The sequence below is a fragment of the Macaca nemestrina genome, chromosome 17, assembly GCF_043159975.1.
Source record: "Macaca nemestrina isolate mMacNem1 chromosome 17, mMacNem.hap1, whole genome shotgun sequence".
In the NCBI taxonomy this organism is placed as follows: domain Eukaryota; kingdom Metazoa; phylum Chordata; class Mammalia; order Primates; family Cercopithecidae; genus Macaca; species Macaca nemestrina.
In genome coordinates, this window is record NC_092141.1 from 75,930,591 (window position 1) to 75,949,699 (window position 19,109).

At 46.8% G+C, this 19,109-nt stretch overlaps 1 protein-coding gene across 1 annotated transcript in view; it reads left to right on the plus strand.

Moving 5' to 3' along the window:
* The window catches only part of LOC105469030 (calcium voltage-gated channel auxiliary subunit gamma 5), an 89,995-nt gene extending 74,246 nt beyond the window's left edge, over positions 1–15,749 (plus strand). The window contains exon 6 of the mRNA XM_071083487.1: positions 14,840–15,749. Within this exon, the coding sequence (XP_070939588.1) occupies positions 14,840–14,845 (6 nt within the window). The 3' untranslated portion in view covers positions 14,846–15,749. The remainder of the gene's footprint in view (positions 1–14,839) is intronic.
* Positions 15,750–19,109: the final 3,360 nt, after the last annotated feature.

Here is a 19,109-nt window from a genome sequence, read left to right on the forward strand (position 1 = left end):
TCTAGGTACCACTTGGGATCTCAATATTAACCTTTTTCCTGTAAATCAACTTGTTTGCTAAAATACATTTCATTTAAAAGAAAAATCTTTTGCCGCCTCCTAGAGTAAATGGAAATCCAATATCATGCACCAAAAAAGTAGAAGATAGCCATGAGACAAATCCACGCAATGCCAAATCACATGGTTTGATTTCTTCTGGACCTCAGGCCTGGCTCTGTGTTTGTTACAAGGGGGAGATCAGAAAGTGTGGCTGGGGTGTGAGAGATAAAGGAGCAGGACTGAGGCTTGCCTTAATTAAAGGGAACGAAAGACACTGAGAGGAGAATAATTTTCTCATTGGGAGATTGGATATTATTTAAGATCATGCTCTTGGCCCCCTAAAGTTCTGGGGTGCAATGCCCTGGGGACGCCAAAAACTCAAGACTATGCATGTTTTCTTGTCCAGGCATGGAATTGACAAGGAAGACTGGAAAATGGCCCTGGTGACCATAAACCAACTCCCACCCCTCACTCCCCGTTGGGCTCAGAGGGGTTAATTGAGTATTAAAGGATCACACAAGGAATGATAAACCTGAAGAGAAACGAGGTCTCCTGACTCCCACTCCAGTGCTCTTTCTCTGCACCTGGGGAGGCCAGCGTCATCTGTTAAGTGAAACAAAATCTTCCTCTTTTTTTTTTTTTTCTGAGACAGAGTCTCTCTGTCACCCAGGCTAGAGTGCAGTGGCATCATCTCTGCTCACTGCAACCTCCGCCTCCTGGGTTCAAGTGATTCTCCTGTAGCCTCTCGAGTAGCTAGGACTACAGGCACATGCCACCATGCCCAGCTAATTTTGGTATTTTTAGTAGAGATGGGGTTTCACTGGTCTCAAACTCCTGACCTCAGGTGATCCACCCACCTCAGGTGATCCACCCACCTCCCAAAGTGCTGGGATTACAGGCATGAGCCACTGTGCCCAGCCATTTTCTTTTCTTTTCTTTTCTTTTTTCTTTCTTTTTTTTTTTTGAGACAGGGTCTTGGTTGCCCAGGCTGGAGTGCAGTGGCATGATCTCAGCTCACTGCAACCTTCGCTTTCCAGGTTCAAGCGACTTTCCCACTTCAGCCTCCAGAGTAGCTGGGACTACAGCTGCGTGCCACCATGCCTGGTTAATTTTTGTATTTTTTGGTAGAGATGGGGTTTCACTATGTTGGCCAGGCTAATCTTGAACTCCCAACCTCAAGCGATCAGCCTGCCTCAGCCTCCCAAAGTGCTGGGATTACAGGCGTGAGCCAATGTGCCCAGTCAAAATCCTCCTTTCATACAACTCTGTTTCATCCTCTGAAAGCTACTTCACAACAAATCTGAATTATACGTATGACTCTGAGTACTTCTTTTTTTTTTTTTTTTTTTTTTTGAGACGGAGTCTCGCTCTGTCACCCAGGCTGGAGTGCAGTGGCCGGATCTCAGCTCACTGCAAGCTCCGCCTCCCGGGTTCGGGCCATTCTCCTGTCTCAGCCTCCTGAGTAGCTGGGACTACAGGCGCCCGCCACCTCGCCCGGCTAGTTTTTTGTATTTTTTAGTAGAGACGGGGTTTCACTGTGTTAGCCAGGATGGTCTCGATCTCCCGACCTAGTGATCCGCCTGTCTCGGCCTCCCAAAGTGCTGGGATTACAGGCTTGAGCCACCGCGCCCGGCCGACTCTGAGTACTTCTTAATAAGTTTGTGCATCATGATTCAGTAGTCAAGGGGGAAATAATGGAGAAGCAATTATAAAAACATAACTTCCCAAAGTAGAATTTCAGAGAAGTTGCCATGTGCAATTGTTCTCTGGAATTCATCTCATGGCCTAATTCCTTATCAGTCTGGAGAAAGAGGTCTTTTTCTGATCCACTTGGGGACTTGAGACTGGACGGCAGCTGGGGGCAGCTGCCCAGACAGCAACCGGGACCAGGATGAGATTTCATAGCAGGCAGATGTAACTCACCAACATGCTGCCAGTGCCAAATGTCCCTAATCAGTCACTTGCCAATTGCCATTTTTAGCAGACTATACATTTCCAAAACCTAAGGATCTGTTTATAAAACCTGATTGGAAATGAAATCAGGAAGAGCAGACACAATGTAAGAAATTGGGAAGCTCAAGCTGGGATTCCCAAGACTGAAGAAAGCCAGGTTGCTTTTCTGAGCATGGGACACCATCCGGACCTACAGTGGCTCCTTCCCACCTTCCCTGGAGCCCCTCCATGGGAGACAGTGGAAATCAGCGTGCTGGCAGCCTGGATAACGAGATTTCCACATCTCACCGGCTCCATCTGCTCTTCTGTCTGCCGAAGCTCTCAGCTGGAAACACAGACCCTAAAGGGACAGTGGCCTTGACTTCCTGGTGGGGAGGAGGGTGAGAAGCCTGGTTAAGAGATTGCTTTGCTACGACGTCTGGACCAGAGCTTTTGAGCTTTCTGAACTTAGAAGGTGCAGACCTTGTTCTTACAAGGCCCACATCCAAGTGATTATATGGTTAGTAGGTGCTGCTTGAGAACACACAAAACCCATTAAAAGTTACTGTGGATTTCATTACACTGTGGAATAAATATATAGTTTATTCATCACAATAGCGTCTACCCAACTGTGAAAACAGTAATCTGTGCACATTTGAGATGTAGGGTTATGCTCTGTCTATGGGGGCAACTTGTCCACGTGGACTCTGAGACTCTGACAGCAGGTCACTGTCCCTTTGGAGTCTGTGGTCCACTACCTGGGAGTTTCCTCTGCTTTAGATGATTCATGCAAACAGCGCCTACAATGCAGAGACATGGGGACTGGGCTCCACACCCCACCATCAGCAGTCATTGATGTTTGAGCTTGTGGTAGTCTCTTTTTTCAACTCAGGGTTTGTGGCTCCAGAATTTCAGATGAAGCAATTGTTTCGGATTCATGCAACCTAAAGAGGTTCCCTCCAATGACCTGGGGTTAGGTGTTCATCTCCCCTCCACCGCCTCTGCCCAGACTGAGCAGATAATTGAGGTGAGCAGGTCTCGGGTCAAGTTGGCGGGGACAGAGGAATGGTGAGTTTGCCCAGATATACAAGACCTTTGCTTTAGAAATTTACAAGGGAATTGCCTGATTTGAGAATTTAAGTGGATTCCAATCCTTTGCCCTTTCACTCTGTCAAAAATACTGTAACTCTTACTTTGCATAATAATGTTTAATTGTGTGCCACACATTTCAGAGCATACTGAACATGCATCTCAGGGCAGAGGTTTGCGTGGGGGAAGCAGGAATTTTGCACTTACTAGACACATTCAATTATGTTCAAGGGTAAATCTCATCAAACTGCATTTTCTCCTTAGATGTTAACTTTTAGATCCTGGCCCCTAGGAAAGGGGTTGACGTTGCAGTCTGAGAGCAGGGGAGGGGTAGACTTTTATCAGAGCATTGAGGGCGAACAAAAATGAATGACGATAATTGCAGAAACTTTTAGTGACACTGGGAGACAGCTCTACAGCACTGGGGATTATGTTGCAAATGGTGCTCACCTATTTAGTCTCACATTTTTAACTTCTTCAAGTGGGAATTTAATTTTTTTTTTTTTTAGACAGAATCTTGCTCTGCCTCCCAGGCTGGAGTGCAGTGGCGCAATCTTGGCTCACTGCAACCTCCACCTCCCTGGTTCAAGCGATTCTCCTGCCTCAGCCTCCTGAGTAGCTGGGATTACAGGCGTGTGCCACCACGCCCAGCTAATTTTTGTATTTTTAGCAGGCTGGTCTCGAACTCCTGACCTTAGGTGATCCACCCACCTCGACCTCCCAAAGTGCTAGGATTACAGGTGTGAGCCACTGCACCTGGCCAGGAATTTAATATTAAATTGCCCAAAATTTAATTATTCAAAACTGCTACAGATACAAAAGGTTGAAAACCATTAAATGGAAATTTTGAGGCCGAAAATCGGTTCATTCGTTATTCATTCAACAGATATGGATTACACTAATGTGCAACCAGTGTGTGTCAGGCCCATTGTGGAAGCTGGGACAGCCCTTGGCACCCCCTTGCTAAGCCGCAAGCTCCCAGAATCTAGATGCTTGCACCCGCGCTGTCACAGGGCAGAGGGCACCAAGGATGCTCAAACTGTTGTATGTGCCTCATGCCCATCTGCGGACACCAGTGGATGAAGAGTGGGTTTGACTGTCCCAAAGCTTTAGTAAGGCAGCTTCATGGGGTCTCCGAAAAAGAACTCAGGTCTGGGAGCGAGGAGCTCCAGTTTCTCACCCCAGCTCTGTGCAGCTCTTGTGCAATTTGCACTCAGTGGTCCATGCCTGGACTCCCGCCCCTGTACCCAGGCTCTGCCTCTCACCTCTGCACACTCACTGGGCACACCCCCAGCCCTGCTGAACTCAAACCACCTTTCGGTCATAGCCGGGGCCGCCAATGGGTCCTCAGTGCTACTGAAGGTCAAGCTCTATGTCTGAGTCTGTTCAGCCCCCGGCCACCTGGTCACTAGCTTGGACTTTTCTGGCCTCAAGCCCCCAACACCTTCTCCATCTCGGCAGATTGATCTTCACGTTCCTTCACCGAGGAAACTGAAGCAGCCACCTCTCTGCTGACATCCGTGCCACCTGTGCCATCATGCCTCCTGTCACTGAGGATAGCCTGTCCATGTCCCCCTCCTGCTTCCTGGATCCCAAGACCCCACTCAAGGCCTCGGCCCCAGTCACCCTTCCCTCTTCCCAGTATCGCTGGGCTTCCCTCTGCTAGACTCTTCTTGCATGGTTCGTCTCCCGTCTCAAAAAGGAACAGAGCAGAATAAAAGCTTTTCTGGCTCCCGGAATCCTTCTTCCACTGCCTAGTTTCATATTTGCTACCTAGGGCTCCTTCCCTCCCACCCTCTTTTTAACCCTTCCATCAGACTTTTGCCTCAACCACTGCACCGAAAACTGCTGTCACTGGCGTCACCAGGGGTCCCCACATTGCTAAATTCAATGCCAGCCCTCAGGACGGTTTTTGGTTTTTTTGTTTGTTTGTTTGTTTGTTTGTTTGTTTGTTTTTGAGGGAGGGTCTCACTGTGTCGCCCAGGCTGGAGTGCAGTGGTGCAATCACAGTGCACAGCAGCCTCGACCTCCCGGATTCAAGCGACACTCTCGCCTCAGCCTCTGGAGAAGCTGGGACTACAGGCACACATCACCACACCCAGCTAATTTTGTTTTTGTTTGTTTTTTTGAGATGGAGTCTCGCTCTGTCACCTAGGCTGGAATGCAGTGGCACAATCACAGCTCACTGCACCCATGATCTCTTGGGCTCAACCAATCCTCCTGCCTCAGTCTCCTGAGTAGCTGGGACTACAGGTGTGCCACCATCATGCCTGGTTAATTTGTGTATTTTTGGTAGAGATGGGGTTTTCCCATGTTGCTCAGGCTGGTCTTGAACTTCTGGACTCAAGTGATCCACCAACCTCAGCTTCCCAAAGTCCTGGGATTATAGGCGTGAACCATTGCGCCTGGCCAGGATGGTCTTTTTTGACCTATCTGCCATCAGATACTGTTGATTAATTGCTCCTCCTCGAAGCACGACCTTCACCTGTCCTTCAGGATACATCCCTCCCAGACGCTCACTCCCCAGCCCCTTCCCTGACTCCTCCTCATCTCTTGAACGCTAAGCACTAAGGCTTCCAGGGTTCAGTTCCTAGACCTTTTCTCTCCTCTGGTTCCATCCAGAGGAGTCCATCCAATCTCATGGTTTACATACCACACACACGTCTACGCTGACACATCCCAAACATATATCTCCACCGAGACCCCTCCCCTGAGCTCCAAACCCCCGCTGGCTGGTTGACTTCTCCACCAGAAGAGCTAATAGACATCACTCATTTAACTTCTGGAACTGAACTTCTGACTCTGCTCAAGGCCACTCCCATCAGCCTTCCTAACTCTCGTAATGACTGTGCCATTCTTCATTGCTCTGAGCAAGTCCCTTAGGATCTTTTTCAGCTCTTTGCTTCTTCCCACCTTCTCCCAACCCAATCCTCTTGGCTCTACCTTCAAAATACATCCAGAATCCACATCCATTGATAGATGAATAGAGAAACAGAATGTGGCTTAGTCATACAATGGAATATTGTTCAGCCTTGAAATGGAAGTCTGTTCTGACACATGCTGCGACGTGGATGGGCCTTGAAGACACTAGACTAGGTGAAATCAGCCAGGCACAAAAGGAAAAATACTGTACGATTTCAATTATATGAACTACTTAGAATAGTCAGATTCCTACAGACAGAAAGAAGAAGAGGGGTTGCCAGGAGCTGGGGGAGTGGGTGATGGGGAGTGAGTGTCTAACGAAGACAAGGTTACAGTTTTGCAGGATAAAGAGTTCTGTGGAAGGGAGGTGGTGGTGGTTGCATAACAATGGGAACATATGTAAGGCTACTACTGAACTCTACACTGAAAAATGGTTAAGATGGGGCTGGGCATGGTGGCTCATGTCCGTAATCCCAGCACTTAGGGAGACCGAAGTAGGTGGATCACTTGAGGTCAGGAGTGCAAGACCATCCTGGCCAACATGGTGAAACATCTACTAAAAATACAAAATTTAGCCAGGCGTGGTAGCGCGCCTGTAGTCCCAGTTACTTGGGAGGCTGGGGCAGGTTGAACCTGGGACACAGAGGTTGCAGTGAGTCAAGATCATGCCACTGCACTCCAGCCTGGGAGACAGAGTGAGACTCCATCTCAAATAAATAAATAAATAAAACGGTTAAGATGATAAATTTTATGTCTTGTGTATTACACCACAGTTAAAATAAATTTTTTAAAAAACACTGGGCCAGGTGCAGTGACTCATGCCTATAATCCCATCACTTTGGGAGGCCAAGGAGGGAGGATCTCAAGGTCAGGAGATGGAGACTATCCTGGCCAAAATGGTGAAATCCCATCTTTACTAAAAATACAAAAATCAGCTGGGCATGGTTGCACATGCCTGTAATCTCAGCTACATGGGAGGTTGAGGCAGGAGAATTGCTTGAACCAGGGAGTTGGAGGTTGCAGTGAGCCGAAATTGCACCACTGCACTCCAGCCTGGAGACAGAGTGAGACTCTATCACAAAAACAAAACAAAACAAAACACCTAGAATCTGATCCCTTCTTACCCACTTTATTGCTACCATCCCCATCCGAGCCACAGAAAACTCTTGCTGGAATTGTTGACGTCATCCTTAGTCTCCACCAGCAGCCAGAGGGATCTCAGGAAATCCAAGTTTCACCACTTCTTACCTCTGCTCCGAGCCCTCCACGGCTCCCCTCATACTCTAGGTTACAGCAGCCTTACATCAGTGGGCTCAGCTCCCAGCTGTCTCTAAGTAAGGCAAAGAGAAGGTCAGGGCTGAAGTCCTGGGTCTGCACTAGAGGCTCCATGCTTTCCTTGCTTCACCTCTCACTTCTTCCCACTCCACGGATGCCCCCAGCATGCTTCCCTGCCCCAGGGCAGCTGCTTCCTACCCCTAAAACTCTCTTATTTTCCTTCCTTCCTTCCTTCCTTCCTTCCTTCCTTCCTTCCTTCCTTCCTTCCTTCCTTCCTTCCTTCCCTCCCTCCCTCCCTCTCTCTCCTCTCTCTCTCTCTCTCTTTCTTTCACAGAATCTCTATCACCCAGGCGGGAGTGTAGTGGCAAGATCACAGCTCACTGCAGCCTCAACCTGCGGGCTCAAGCAATCCTCCCACCTTAGCTTCCTAAAGTAGCTGAGACTACAGGTGCACACCACTATGCCTGGCTAATTTCTATATTTTGTTGTAGAGACGGGGTCTCACTATATGTTGTCCAGGTTGGTCTCAAACTCCCGAGCTCAAGCGATCCACCCACCTCGGCTTCCCAAAAGTGCTGGGATTATAGATGTGGGCCACCTCGCCTGGACCTGAAACTCTCTTCTGATCAATATCTGCCTGGCTGCCCCGTCACCCCCTTCAGTCTTTTCTGACGTTCTTGGCCAGGCCTTCCCTTGCTGGACCATTGAACATTGCAGCTCCAGCCAGGCACCCCCCTACCTCTCTCCCTGGACTATTTCCCTCCACCTGTGAACACCCGACACACTTAGCATTCTGGTGTGTTCTTCACTGTGTGTCTCCCGCACTAGAACATAAGCTTATGGGGGCAGGGCTTTTTGTCTACTCTGATCGCTGACATATCCACAGTGCCTAAACCAAGGTCTGGCAGATATCAGGTGGTCAATACATCTTTGGTGCATGGCAAAGTGGGTGTATCCATGGCCAAGTTATTTCACCCCATGATGCTTCTGTGAGGCCATCCAGGACAGTGCTTTGCAAACTTTAGAAAGTGTCAGAATGACACAGAAAGCTGGTCGAGCGGACGGCTGGACTCTGCCCCGGAGATTCTGCTTCGGAGTCTGGGGAGGAGGTGAGATGCACCGGTTCTAAGAAGTTCTGCATCTTGCTGATGCTGCGGCTGGTCCAGTATTTCACTGCCGTTCAGGGACTGGATGAAACCCTGAGGCAGGGAGAGCGAGGCAGGCACCTACCAGGGAGAGGAGTGGGATGGGAGCCTCTCTTGTCCCACTGGAGCTCCCACTGGCTTTGCCAGTCCAGGAAGGGGAGCCTCTGCCTGCTGGAAGCTCTGTAGAAGCGGGAGGTGGAGGGGAGGCTGGCAGGAGCCGTCCTGGAAATCAGCTCTGGAGAGCGTGCAGCCCTCCTTCCTGCCAGGGCGTCTAGCCCAGACTTGACCCACTGGCCAGGAAATAGCGGGAGATGTGCCCTTAGTGCACAAGAAGCCCAGAAAACCCACTTTGCCTACCCCAAAACCAGTTGTCTTCACTTTAAGGAAGCACTTATAGACCCCATGCAGGTCCTGAGCCACACCCAGTCACACAGGTGCTGACCTCATCTGCATTCTCTCTGTTCCTTTCTAATTCCACCCCCTCCTCCCCATCTTCCTCTTCCTTCTCTCTCTCTCTCTCTCATGCACACACATGTGCATGCACACACACACACACACACGGTCATCCCTCCTCACACACAGAAGGCATGCATCCCTCATCCCACCCACAGAAGTCCACACATAAGGGCACCCCTCACATCTTACACTCCTACCTCTCCCACAGGCATGTACACGTGTGTGCCTGCAGCTCGTGTACACAGAAAGGCCCAAAGGGTCTCTGCCAATCTCCTCACCCACACACACCTCGAACTCACCCCTCTTCAGAAAGACACATATGCAAGCCCATAGCCTCACCCATACCCACGCCCAACACACACACACATGCACACATGGACACACACATTCTCGAGCACATGCGTGCACGCACACACACGCAGGCACACACAGGCGCATGCACACACACGGGCACGCACAGACACGTGCACAGGTGCACACACACACACTCCACCCCTCCTTCCCCTAAGTCTTCTCTAGGAGTTTTTGGTCCTAGCTTTGCTTTGCCATCTTGAAGACACGCCCCACAGGGCATGGCTTCCCTCATGCCCAAATGCTTGTCCTGAGCCCTGATCTGCCCACCCTCAGGCCCACCTCCGGGAGAGGAGATGCATGCTCAGGATACTCTCCAGGGGCAGCTAGGAAGCAGCATGCCAGGATCAACACCACTCATTTCTGCAGTTGCTGGGGAATCATCAACCTGCCAGCAAGCAAATGCACCTGTAGTCCGCTGGGTGCTATTCAGACCCCAGGAAATGAGAAATAAGAAGCTGCAGGCCCTGCCTTTAATGAACTCACAATCCACGCAAGAGGGTCGAGGGGCAGCTCTGGGAGCTAAGTGCTATTACATGGTTACTGGAGACCCTGGGGACCCAGATGGGAGTTGTCAGACCTACTTGGATGGACTACAAAGGAGAGGATGCTTGGGCAGGGCCTTAAAGAGTGAGCAGGCATTTGGCCAGGCAGGCAAGGAGCCTAAGACACTCCAGGCAGCAGAGAAAGGACAGAGAACTAAGTGAGCTTGCCCCTGTTGGGGAGCCACCAATCATTTTGTGTGATCACAGCAAGGCAGGAAGGCGGAGGGCAAGTGGAGGATGTGAGGCTGGGGAGGTAAAGGGACCTCATCACTGAGGAGCTGGTGCAAGACTATGGTGTGTGGGCAGCCTTATTGTTTGGGTGATGGAGAGCCATTGGAAGCCACTAGATTTGTGTTACATGGGGGTCACGCTGGTGGAGACAGGAAGGAGTGGGAATGGTACTAGAGATAGAAAGGCCCAGAGGCACCCTTGGATATAGCATAGGATTAGATTTGGCTACAAAAAATCCAAAATAATAGTAGCTTAACGAGATAAAATTCTTAATTCTCTCTCATATCCAAGAAGCAGGGAGGTATGGCTTGTGTGGTTCTCATGGTATCAGGGACCCAGGCTTTCAATCTTGTTGTGTCGCAAGAGGATTCCATTCCTACAATCATCTGTGATCCAAAGTGGCTGCTGGAGCTCCAGGCGTCACATCTACATTCCAATTAGGGGGAAAAGGGAAAAGAAAACAATACCTTCTATTTAAGGACAATTCCTGAAAGTTACCTATAAAAATTCTCTTGCATACTTTAGGGTGGGATGTAGTCATATGGGTCTCACCTTGCTACAAAGAGAGGTTAGGAAAGGCAGTCTTTATTCAAGGTGGCCGTGTGCCCAGCCAAACACTAAGGGTTCTGTGACTATGGCACTTGGTGGTGGAGTGAGCCTGGCTTTAGCTGAGAGGCTTCTACACTACATTACCTTGACCAAAGGCAGATACATGAACACACTCACCATCTTCCCTCAGACAATATTCTCTCCAAACTGGGCTGCGGACTCCAACCTCTTCTCCAATGATGTGCTGGACATCACAGGGAACGTGAGAGAGACGTAAGACAGGCTGCAAAGCTTACAGTTTCCTTCAAGAGCCCAAAAAGGCATAAAATAAACAATAGAAACTAACAAGAGATAAGCACCCCCTAACGTGGATATAATCCTTGTAAAATAGATGGTTCTGGGCATAAGCACCCGCGACGGTTCCAAAGGGAAAAGGTCATTGGGGACCCCACAATCAGGGACTTCTAAAGAAAACGGGACCCAAGAAGACCCAAAGAAAGCTGATCCCAAGGGGAAAAAGAAAACTTTTACTCTCTCTTTACTATATTATTATTATTATTATTATCATAACGACTAACAGGGCATAGCAAGCCCAAGGTGCAGGGTAGCGTGCAAGGAAGTTGTCAGTCAGAATAAGGGCTTAATTTGAGCCTGGTCATTCTTAAACAGTGGGCAGAATCTCTTGAGTCTTTGCTCAACTGAGAGCATTTACAGAGGCCCATGCGGTGGGCGGGATGGAGTGATCCTCCAATGGACCTTTCTGAACCACCTTGGATTCTTGTCTACCAGCTGCTATGTCCCCACGGTCAGGCTGCAGGTACCCGCTAGTCCTCGACCCATGCGGAGCTTCCCTGGCTCTGCCATGTGACCCTCACCAGTGGCCCTTCCACCTTGCTTTGCCCTCCTGGTGGGCCCCCTCCCATCCTGCTCTCTCTGGTTGGGACCCTTTGCTTTTGGCCTGTCTTTTGCCTTCTTGCCCCTCAGTTCTATCTTTGTGTCTGGGGCACTGGTCTTACTGCTGCTGCCGCTGTGTTTGTGTGTTCGTTTTTAAGCTATCCCTTTATTCCAAGCCCAAAGGCCTTGTTATAGCTCCTGCTCCTTGAATCCCAGGCCAACCCAGAGACCAGGTCCAGCTGGGGAAGGGAATTGGAACCTCCTTCTTCCTGTTCCTCCCTGCTAGGGCATTAGCATTTCCCCAAGATAGTTTTGAAGACTTTGCTTGGCTTGGGAGGCCAGCGCAGTGAGCCCCACCACCAATGAGCTGATGGTAGCAAGGGGCTCACTGATAAGGGTTTGAATGATACCTTTCTGTGGAGGACATGGTTCCTACATTTCCAATTGTCCGCCCCAGTAGGCCGCCAAAGCACTACTCAGTCTTGCTGGAGGCCTGGGTGGGCGGGAGTGGTGGGAAGGAGAGGGGAGGAGAACACAAGATAAGTTAAGAAGAGACTGGGCTCTGAGAGGACCTCTGGGCAAGGATGGGAATGATTAGAAGGGATGTTGGGGAGCGCCCACTGGGCTGGCACAGAGTAATTTGCTCAGGAGCCCAGTGGGTGCCTGGAGGGAGAAGTCACAATGGGACATGTTCAAAGGGTGTGCTTGTGCTTCCCTCCAACAACATGGACCAAGTAACAATGCAGAAGGAAGCCACCGGCAGAGCAGCAGTGCTCGGGGATGGAAATGGTCCTGGTGGCATTTGGGTCTTTGTAAAGATGCAGCTATCCCCGAGTTTCCAGCTACATCCCTGCACTTCCTACAGCTAGTTCTTCAACTCATCCAACAAACCAAATACATTCCTTTTGGCTTAACCTTGATTAAGTGCTTCTGTTACAACCAAAAGAATTCTGACACAAATCCACTCATCTGCATAATGCACTCCCCTGGGTGTCCCAGGTGAAATGCATCACTGCCCCCCCCCTTTTTTTTTTTTTTTTTTTTTTTTGAGACAGAGTCTCACTCTGTTGCCCAGGCTGGTGCAATCTTGGCTCACTGCAACCTCTGCCTCCCTGGTTCAAGCGATTCTCCTGCCTCAGCCTCCCGAATACCTGGAACTAAAGGTGTGCACCACCACGCCTAGCTAATTTTTGTATTTTTAGTAGAGACAGGGTTTCACCGTGTTGGCCAGGCTGGTCTTGAACTCCTGACATCAAGTGATCCACCTGCCCCGGTCTCCCAAAGTGCTAGGATTGCAGGCATGAGCCACCGTGCCCAGCCAAGTCCACGCTTTTTAACCACTGTGGACAGTTGTGCCCACGGCACTTTGTATGTCCAGAAGATGAAAAAGCCCACATCCCTCCGCTCCTCCTGACCAACCTCTTCCACTCTGACTTGCGAGGAACCCAAGCTGTTCTGCATTCCAGGGCCAGGAGACGACCAGGACAAGACGGGAGCATCCCTGGGCATTGCTCTCTTTGTATTTCATGAGAGGCTGTGAGCTTTTCAGAGAGGGAGAGGCCTGTTTCCGGATGGCACACCTGTGGCCACACTTTCGTGGTCCTGATTTGATGAGTGGCTGCCTCTGAAGGTGCAGGGCAGGGAGAGAGATACAGACAGCAGGTGTAGGTTCTGCTCCAAGCACCACCTTCTCCCTGGAGGAGGAAGACTCCTGGGACTAAGTCATTGATTTTTTTTCTAATCAATAAAATTCTAAAGTAAACCAAAATCTTCACAGGTATCCTGTGTTCTGTTCTCAGAGATGAAAAGATTTGAAGCACGCTCTCTCTCTCTCTCTCATGCACAAATACACACACACACACACACACTCCCCTTCCCCAGCCTCCTCTCCTGCTAGCCTCCTCTTCTCTCTGAAGCTTGTTTGTCAAGCTCAGTATAGCAAGACTGTCTTCTGGAGCGTCAAGACTCAGTATCAGTGGCAACATCAAAGGAATGTGTTCTTTTCATATGCTTGTCTGCTCGTGTCTAAATCCAGAGTAATGATTTTCTCCTAAATGAATACCTCTTCGCTTCTTTCCCTCTCCCGTATAAAGTGGAGCAGCGAGCAGTTTGCTGGTACTGGATCAGACCGCACCCCGTGACAACTCAGCATATTGTCTGTTCATCTTAGAAGAAACCTTTCTTTGCTTTCATGTGAATTTGCGTCTGAACGATTTGCTGATGCCGTGTGACATATCATGACAGGCGAAGAATAACAAAGCTTATTAGTGGGGTTGGTAGGAGGAGCATGGGGTTGTGCGAGCTTTATTCCTTCTTCCACAAATATCTCCTGAGCAGCTACGGTGTACTTGGCATTCTGAGTGCATGAAATTGTATCCTAGTGAGATGTACGTCCGTCTCCCACACTGGGAGCAAAGACCATGCCCCTAACACAGTGCTTAGCATAAACTAAACCTCTGTCACATAAATGGGTCTTTGGTGTTATTATGTGGTGGATTGCATAAAGCACCAGGATGTTTTGCAGCTCCTCCCAGTAAGAGATGAAGTCATCAATTTCACCACCCCTTGAATCTGGGCTGGGCTTGTCTTGCATTGGCCAATGGAATACCATGAAACTGACATGTGATTGCTAATCATAAACATCAAGAGGCCCTGCACCTTCCCTTCTTGCTGCTCTGGGAACCCTGAGCCATCATGTGAAGGAATCCAGACCAGCTTGCTGGGTGATGATGATGAAAGACACACGTTACCCCCAGCAACCAGCTGACTTCCAGAGGCAGCACCACCAAGCTGACTGGCAGTTGAATATAGACACATGGGTGAGCCCAGGCAAGATTAGCTAAGTCTGGCTCAGACCAGAAGAACCGCTTAGATGAGCCCAGTCTAAACTGCCAACTCGCAAAACTGTGGGCTAAAGAAATCATCAATTTTTAATCTTTAATAATGTTTTTTGCCCAGTTTTTCAGTTAATACAGTGAAACATATTTTATATAATGTTTTTAAAATACATACCACTACTCTTAACATTCAGTATTCTTTGTTTTATGCATACAGAGATATCTACTATGTGTAGATTCTGATATGATAGGAAAAAAACAACAAACTCTTTTTTTCCTTTGTATTCTGAGATATTGGAAAAACCAAAGTGGTTTTTCTACTCTCTACTTGTATGGTTTGGCTGTGTCCCCACCCAAATCGCATCTTGAATTGTAACTCCCACAATTCCCATGTGTTTGGGGAGGAACCTGGTGGGAGGTGATTGAATTATGGGGCGGGTCTTTCCTGCACTGTTCTTGTGATAATGAATGAGTCTCATGAAATCTGATGGTTTTAAAAATGGGAGTTTCCTGCACAAGCGCTCTCTCTCTCTCTCTCTCTCTCTCTCTCTCTGCCTGCTGCCATCTATGTAAGACATGACTTGCTCCTCCTTGCCTTCCACCATGACTATGAGGCCTCCCCAGCCATGTGGAACTGTAAGTCCATTAAAACTCTTTTTTTCTCCAGTCTTGGGTATGTCTTTATCAGCAGCATGAAAACGGACTAATACACTACTCAACACAACACTTCCGACACCTGCTATGTTGAGGTTGTTTCTCCACATACCAAGCAATTCTCCAGCAGACTCTAGCTGGGTGTCCTCTTATCATATTCAACTCTGACCATGTCTAGCTGGAGATAGTGTATGATCCCATAGGTTGAGGACTCAGTCCCACAAGACTACCCCCAACCTCAGATGTCAGTCACAAATAGTAGGTTGTCACCTATACTTCTGACCAACCTGCTATAAGTTGGGGTTCCCAAGACCCCCTCTTGCATTCAATCAATTTTCTAGAGTGGCTCACAGAACTCAGGGAAACACTTTACTACCCATTTGTGATAAAGAATATTATGAAGGATACAGACAAGAATGGCCAGATGGAAGAGATGTATAGGGCAAGCTGTAGGGGAGAGGAGTGCAGAGCCTCCATGCCTTCTCTGGGCATGCCACTCTCCAAGAACCTCCATTGTGTTTAGCTATCTAGAGGCTCTCTTAACCCTTTCCTTTGGGATTTTTATTGAGGCTTCATTATACAGGCACAATTGATTACATTATTGGCCGATGGTGATCAACTTAACCTTCAGTTCCTCTCCCTCCCAAGAGGTTGAGGGTTGGTGCTAAAAGTTCCAACCTCATAATCATACTTTAGTCTTTCCAGTAACCAACCCCCATCCTGAAGCTACCTAGGGAACTCCTGGCCACCAGTCATTCATTAGCATGCAAAGGATATTCTTATCACTCTGGAGATTCCAAAGGTTTTTGGATCTGTATGACAGGAAATGAGGAGGAAGACCAAATATTTTTGTTCACAATGTTGCATAGATGTTCATGTACAACATTGCACAATATTGCATAGAGTGTAATAATAACCTCCAATAGGTTATTAGTTGCAAAGGATCTCTGTTACAAAGGATAGATTAACAAGAGAAAACAGGCGGAAATTTATTAACATGTATATTTCATATATACATGGGAGACAACCAGAGAATGAGTAGTTCTCAAAGAGGTGGCTTTGAATTCTAACTTCTATAGCATCTTCAACAAAGAACAATAAATAATTTTATTATTATTATACTTCAAGTTCTGGGATACATGGGCAGAACGTGCAGGTTGGTTGCATAGGTATACACGTGCCATGGTGGTTTGCTGCACTTATCAACCCGTCATCTACATTAGGTATTTCTCCTAATACTATCCCTCCCCCAGCCCCCCAGCCTCTGACAGGCCCTGGTGTGTGATGTTCCCCTCCCTATGTCCATGTGCTTTCATTGTTCAACTCCCACTTATGACTGAGAACATGCGGTGTTTGGTTTTCTGTTCCTGTGTTTGCTGAGAATGATGGTTTCCAACTCCATCCATGTTCCTGCAAAGGACATGAACTCATCCTTTTTATGGCTGCACGGTATTCCATGGTGTATATGTGCCACATTTTCTTTATCCAGTCTATCATTGATGGGCATTTGGGTTGGTTCCAAGTCTTTGCTATTGTGAACAGTGCTGCAATAAACATACGTGTGCATGTGTCTTTATAGTAGAATGATTTATAATCCTTTGGGCATATACCCAGTAATGGGATTGCTGGGTCAAACGGCATTTCTGGCTCTAGATCCTTGAGGAATCGCCACACTGTCTTCCACAATGGTTGAACTAATTTGCACTCCCACCAACAGTGTAAAAGCGTTCCTATTTCTCCACATCCTCTCCAGCATCTGTTGTTTCCTGGCTTTTTAATGATCACCATTCTAACTGGCATGAAATGATATTTCATTGTGGCTCTGATTTGCATTTATCTAATGACCAGTGATGACAAGCTTTTTTTCATATGTTTGTTGGACACATAAATGTCTTCTTTTGAGAAATGTCTGTTCATGTCCTTCCCCCACTTTTTGATGGGATTGTTTGCTTTTTTCTTGTAAATTTGTTTAAGTTTTTTGTAGATTCTGGATATTAGCCCTTTGTCAGATGCATAGATTGCAAAAATTTTCTCCTGTTCTGTAGGTTGCCTAGAAGCATAAATCTTTAGAGAAGTGACAAAACAAAGGAAAAGGACTTTGAGTCTCTATGGGCAGCAACTTGAGGGGGTGGGGAGACAAGTAAATGGCAGATAAAAGCTAGTTCGTAAAGCTTGTTAATATAAATTCCTGTGGTGTCATCTAAAGCTGTCTTCCGTGATTAACCTTTGTTCTGTCTGGTAGAGAGGGAGGCAGGATACTTGTGTTTGCAAATCTATGTTCTGCTTTCAGGCAATAGAGGGAGGACGAAAAACTATCCTGTATTTGATTCTTAATTGTCTTCAGTTCAACAATCTTTCATATTTTGGGAGGCATATTCTAGTCTCCCACATTCATTAAATTAAACAAAAAGGGAATAGGATCACACTCTATAGACCAAATTGTATTCTACTTTTTTTAACTTAATGAATTGTGAACACTTTTGTTGCAATGAAATACTATCTTACAGTATTTTTGTTAGCCATATGTATTTTATTTCATTGTTGTTCATTGAAATAACCCCTTATGGATGGACATTGACACTGTTTTTATATTTTACTATTTTAAATAAGATTGTGATGACTGTACTTGCAAAAATATCTTAAGATCTACTTTTGATTTTTCCTTAGGACAAATTATTGTTAAAGAAAACTTCCATTCTTTTCTTTAATGGATTAAAGAAAAGTTCCATTTTCAAGGCCTCGGATTGTATTGTCACATTGCTGTATAGAAGCAGTTCTCAAACCTTTTGGTCTCAGTGCTTTTTTACACTCTTAAAAAATACTGAGGATCCCAAAGTGCTTGTGTTTATGTTAGTTACTTCTATCAATATGTGGCTGCATTTTAGGGAGCACAGAGAGGCAAAGGGGATGGTGTAGGTACTAGCCATTTTAGAAATTAAAGCATAGAGATTTCAAGAATATTAATTCATTTAAAATAAGGACAATAAACTCCTTAAATGTTAGCATAAATTAAGGTAACATGTTATGTACAAAACAAAAAATACCTAGTGTGAAGAATGGCATGGATTTACATCTTTGCAAATCTCATCAAAATCTAGCTTAATGAAAGATGCTGGATTCTCCTATCTGCTTCTGCATCAATATGTTGCAAAATGACACATCATAGAGCCTGTGGAAAGCTCCATTGTCTACTAGGGAGAGAATGAGAGTAGCAAAGGCAAAAAAAATCTTAGTATTATTACGAAAATAGTTTGATCACCTGCAGATCTTCAAAGGGCCTCACGAAGCCCTAGGGGTTCAGGGACCATTATCTTTAAAAAGCAACTTTAAAAATCTTTACTAATTTGTTAAGCAAAAAGTAAAATTTCTCCGTTGCTATTTTCTAAGCATCTTTTTGAAGCCTAAATTACATACCATAAAGTTTACCCATTTAAAGTGTATAAATCAACATTGCTTTAAGACACTAAGTTTTCAGGTTGTTTGTTACACAGCCAAAGCTAACTGATATAAATTATGTATTAACATTGACAGTGAAAGAGAAGCATTGAATAAACAGCATGAAAAGCATAAGATGAATAGCTTCTGTACAGTTACAACAGTTAAATCAATATGTGGCATTATTATTGCTATTGTTACTGTTGGTAACAGTCAAATATTTACCGAGTTCCTTCTGTAAGCATTTATTATTCTCTATCTCATTCAGAATTCTCCATAACCACCCTGTGAAAGATGATTTATTAGCTCAATTTCTGTCCCCACAGATTTAAAGAAATTATTATCGTCCATCACAGTGGTGCTATGTTGATACCATCCCTGCTCCCAAAGAATGAGTGCGATGTACAAATGTGAAACATCAGAATAATGCCATCCATTTATTCTTTCATTTATTTATTTTCTAGACATTTGTTGAGGATCCAAATTGCACCAGGCTCTGTGCTAGGCTCTGGGGGAGACAGAGACTAAGGATGAATTTGCCCCCACCTGTTCCTACCTTCAGGGACTATGATGGTGTTGAGATACATCTCAGATTAGTTCATTAATGCTGACTCACGTCACAACACTCACTCCAGGATGAGTGAGGTTGGGGGCAACCGTAGGCAGTCTCACACTGGAGGTAGGACTAAGTGCAGTTGGGTTGTGGGAGGAGAGTCCGTGTTTTAGGAAGCACAGACAAGCAAAGGCGATGAGTG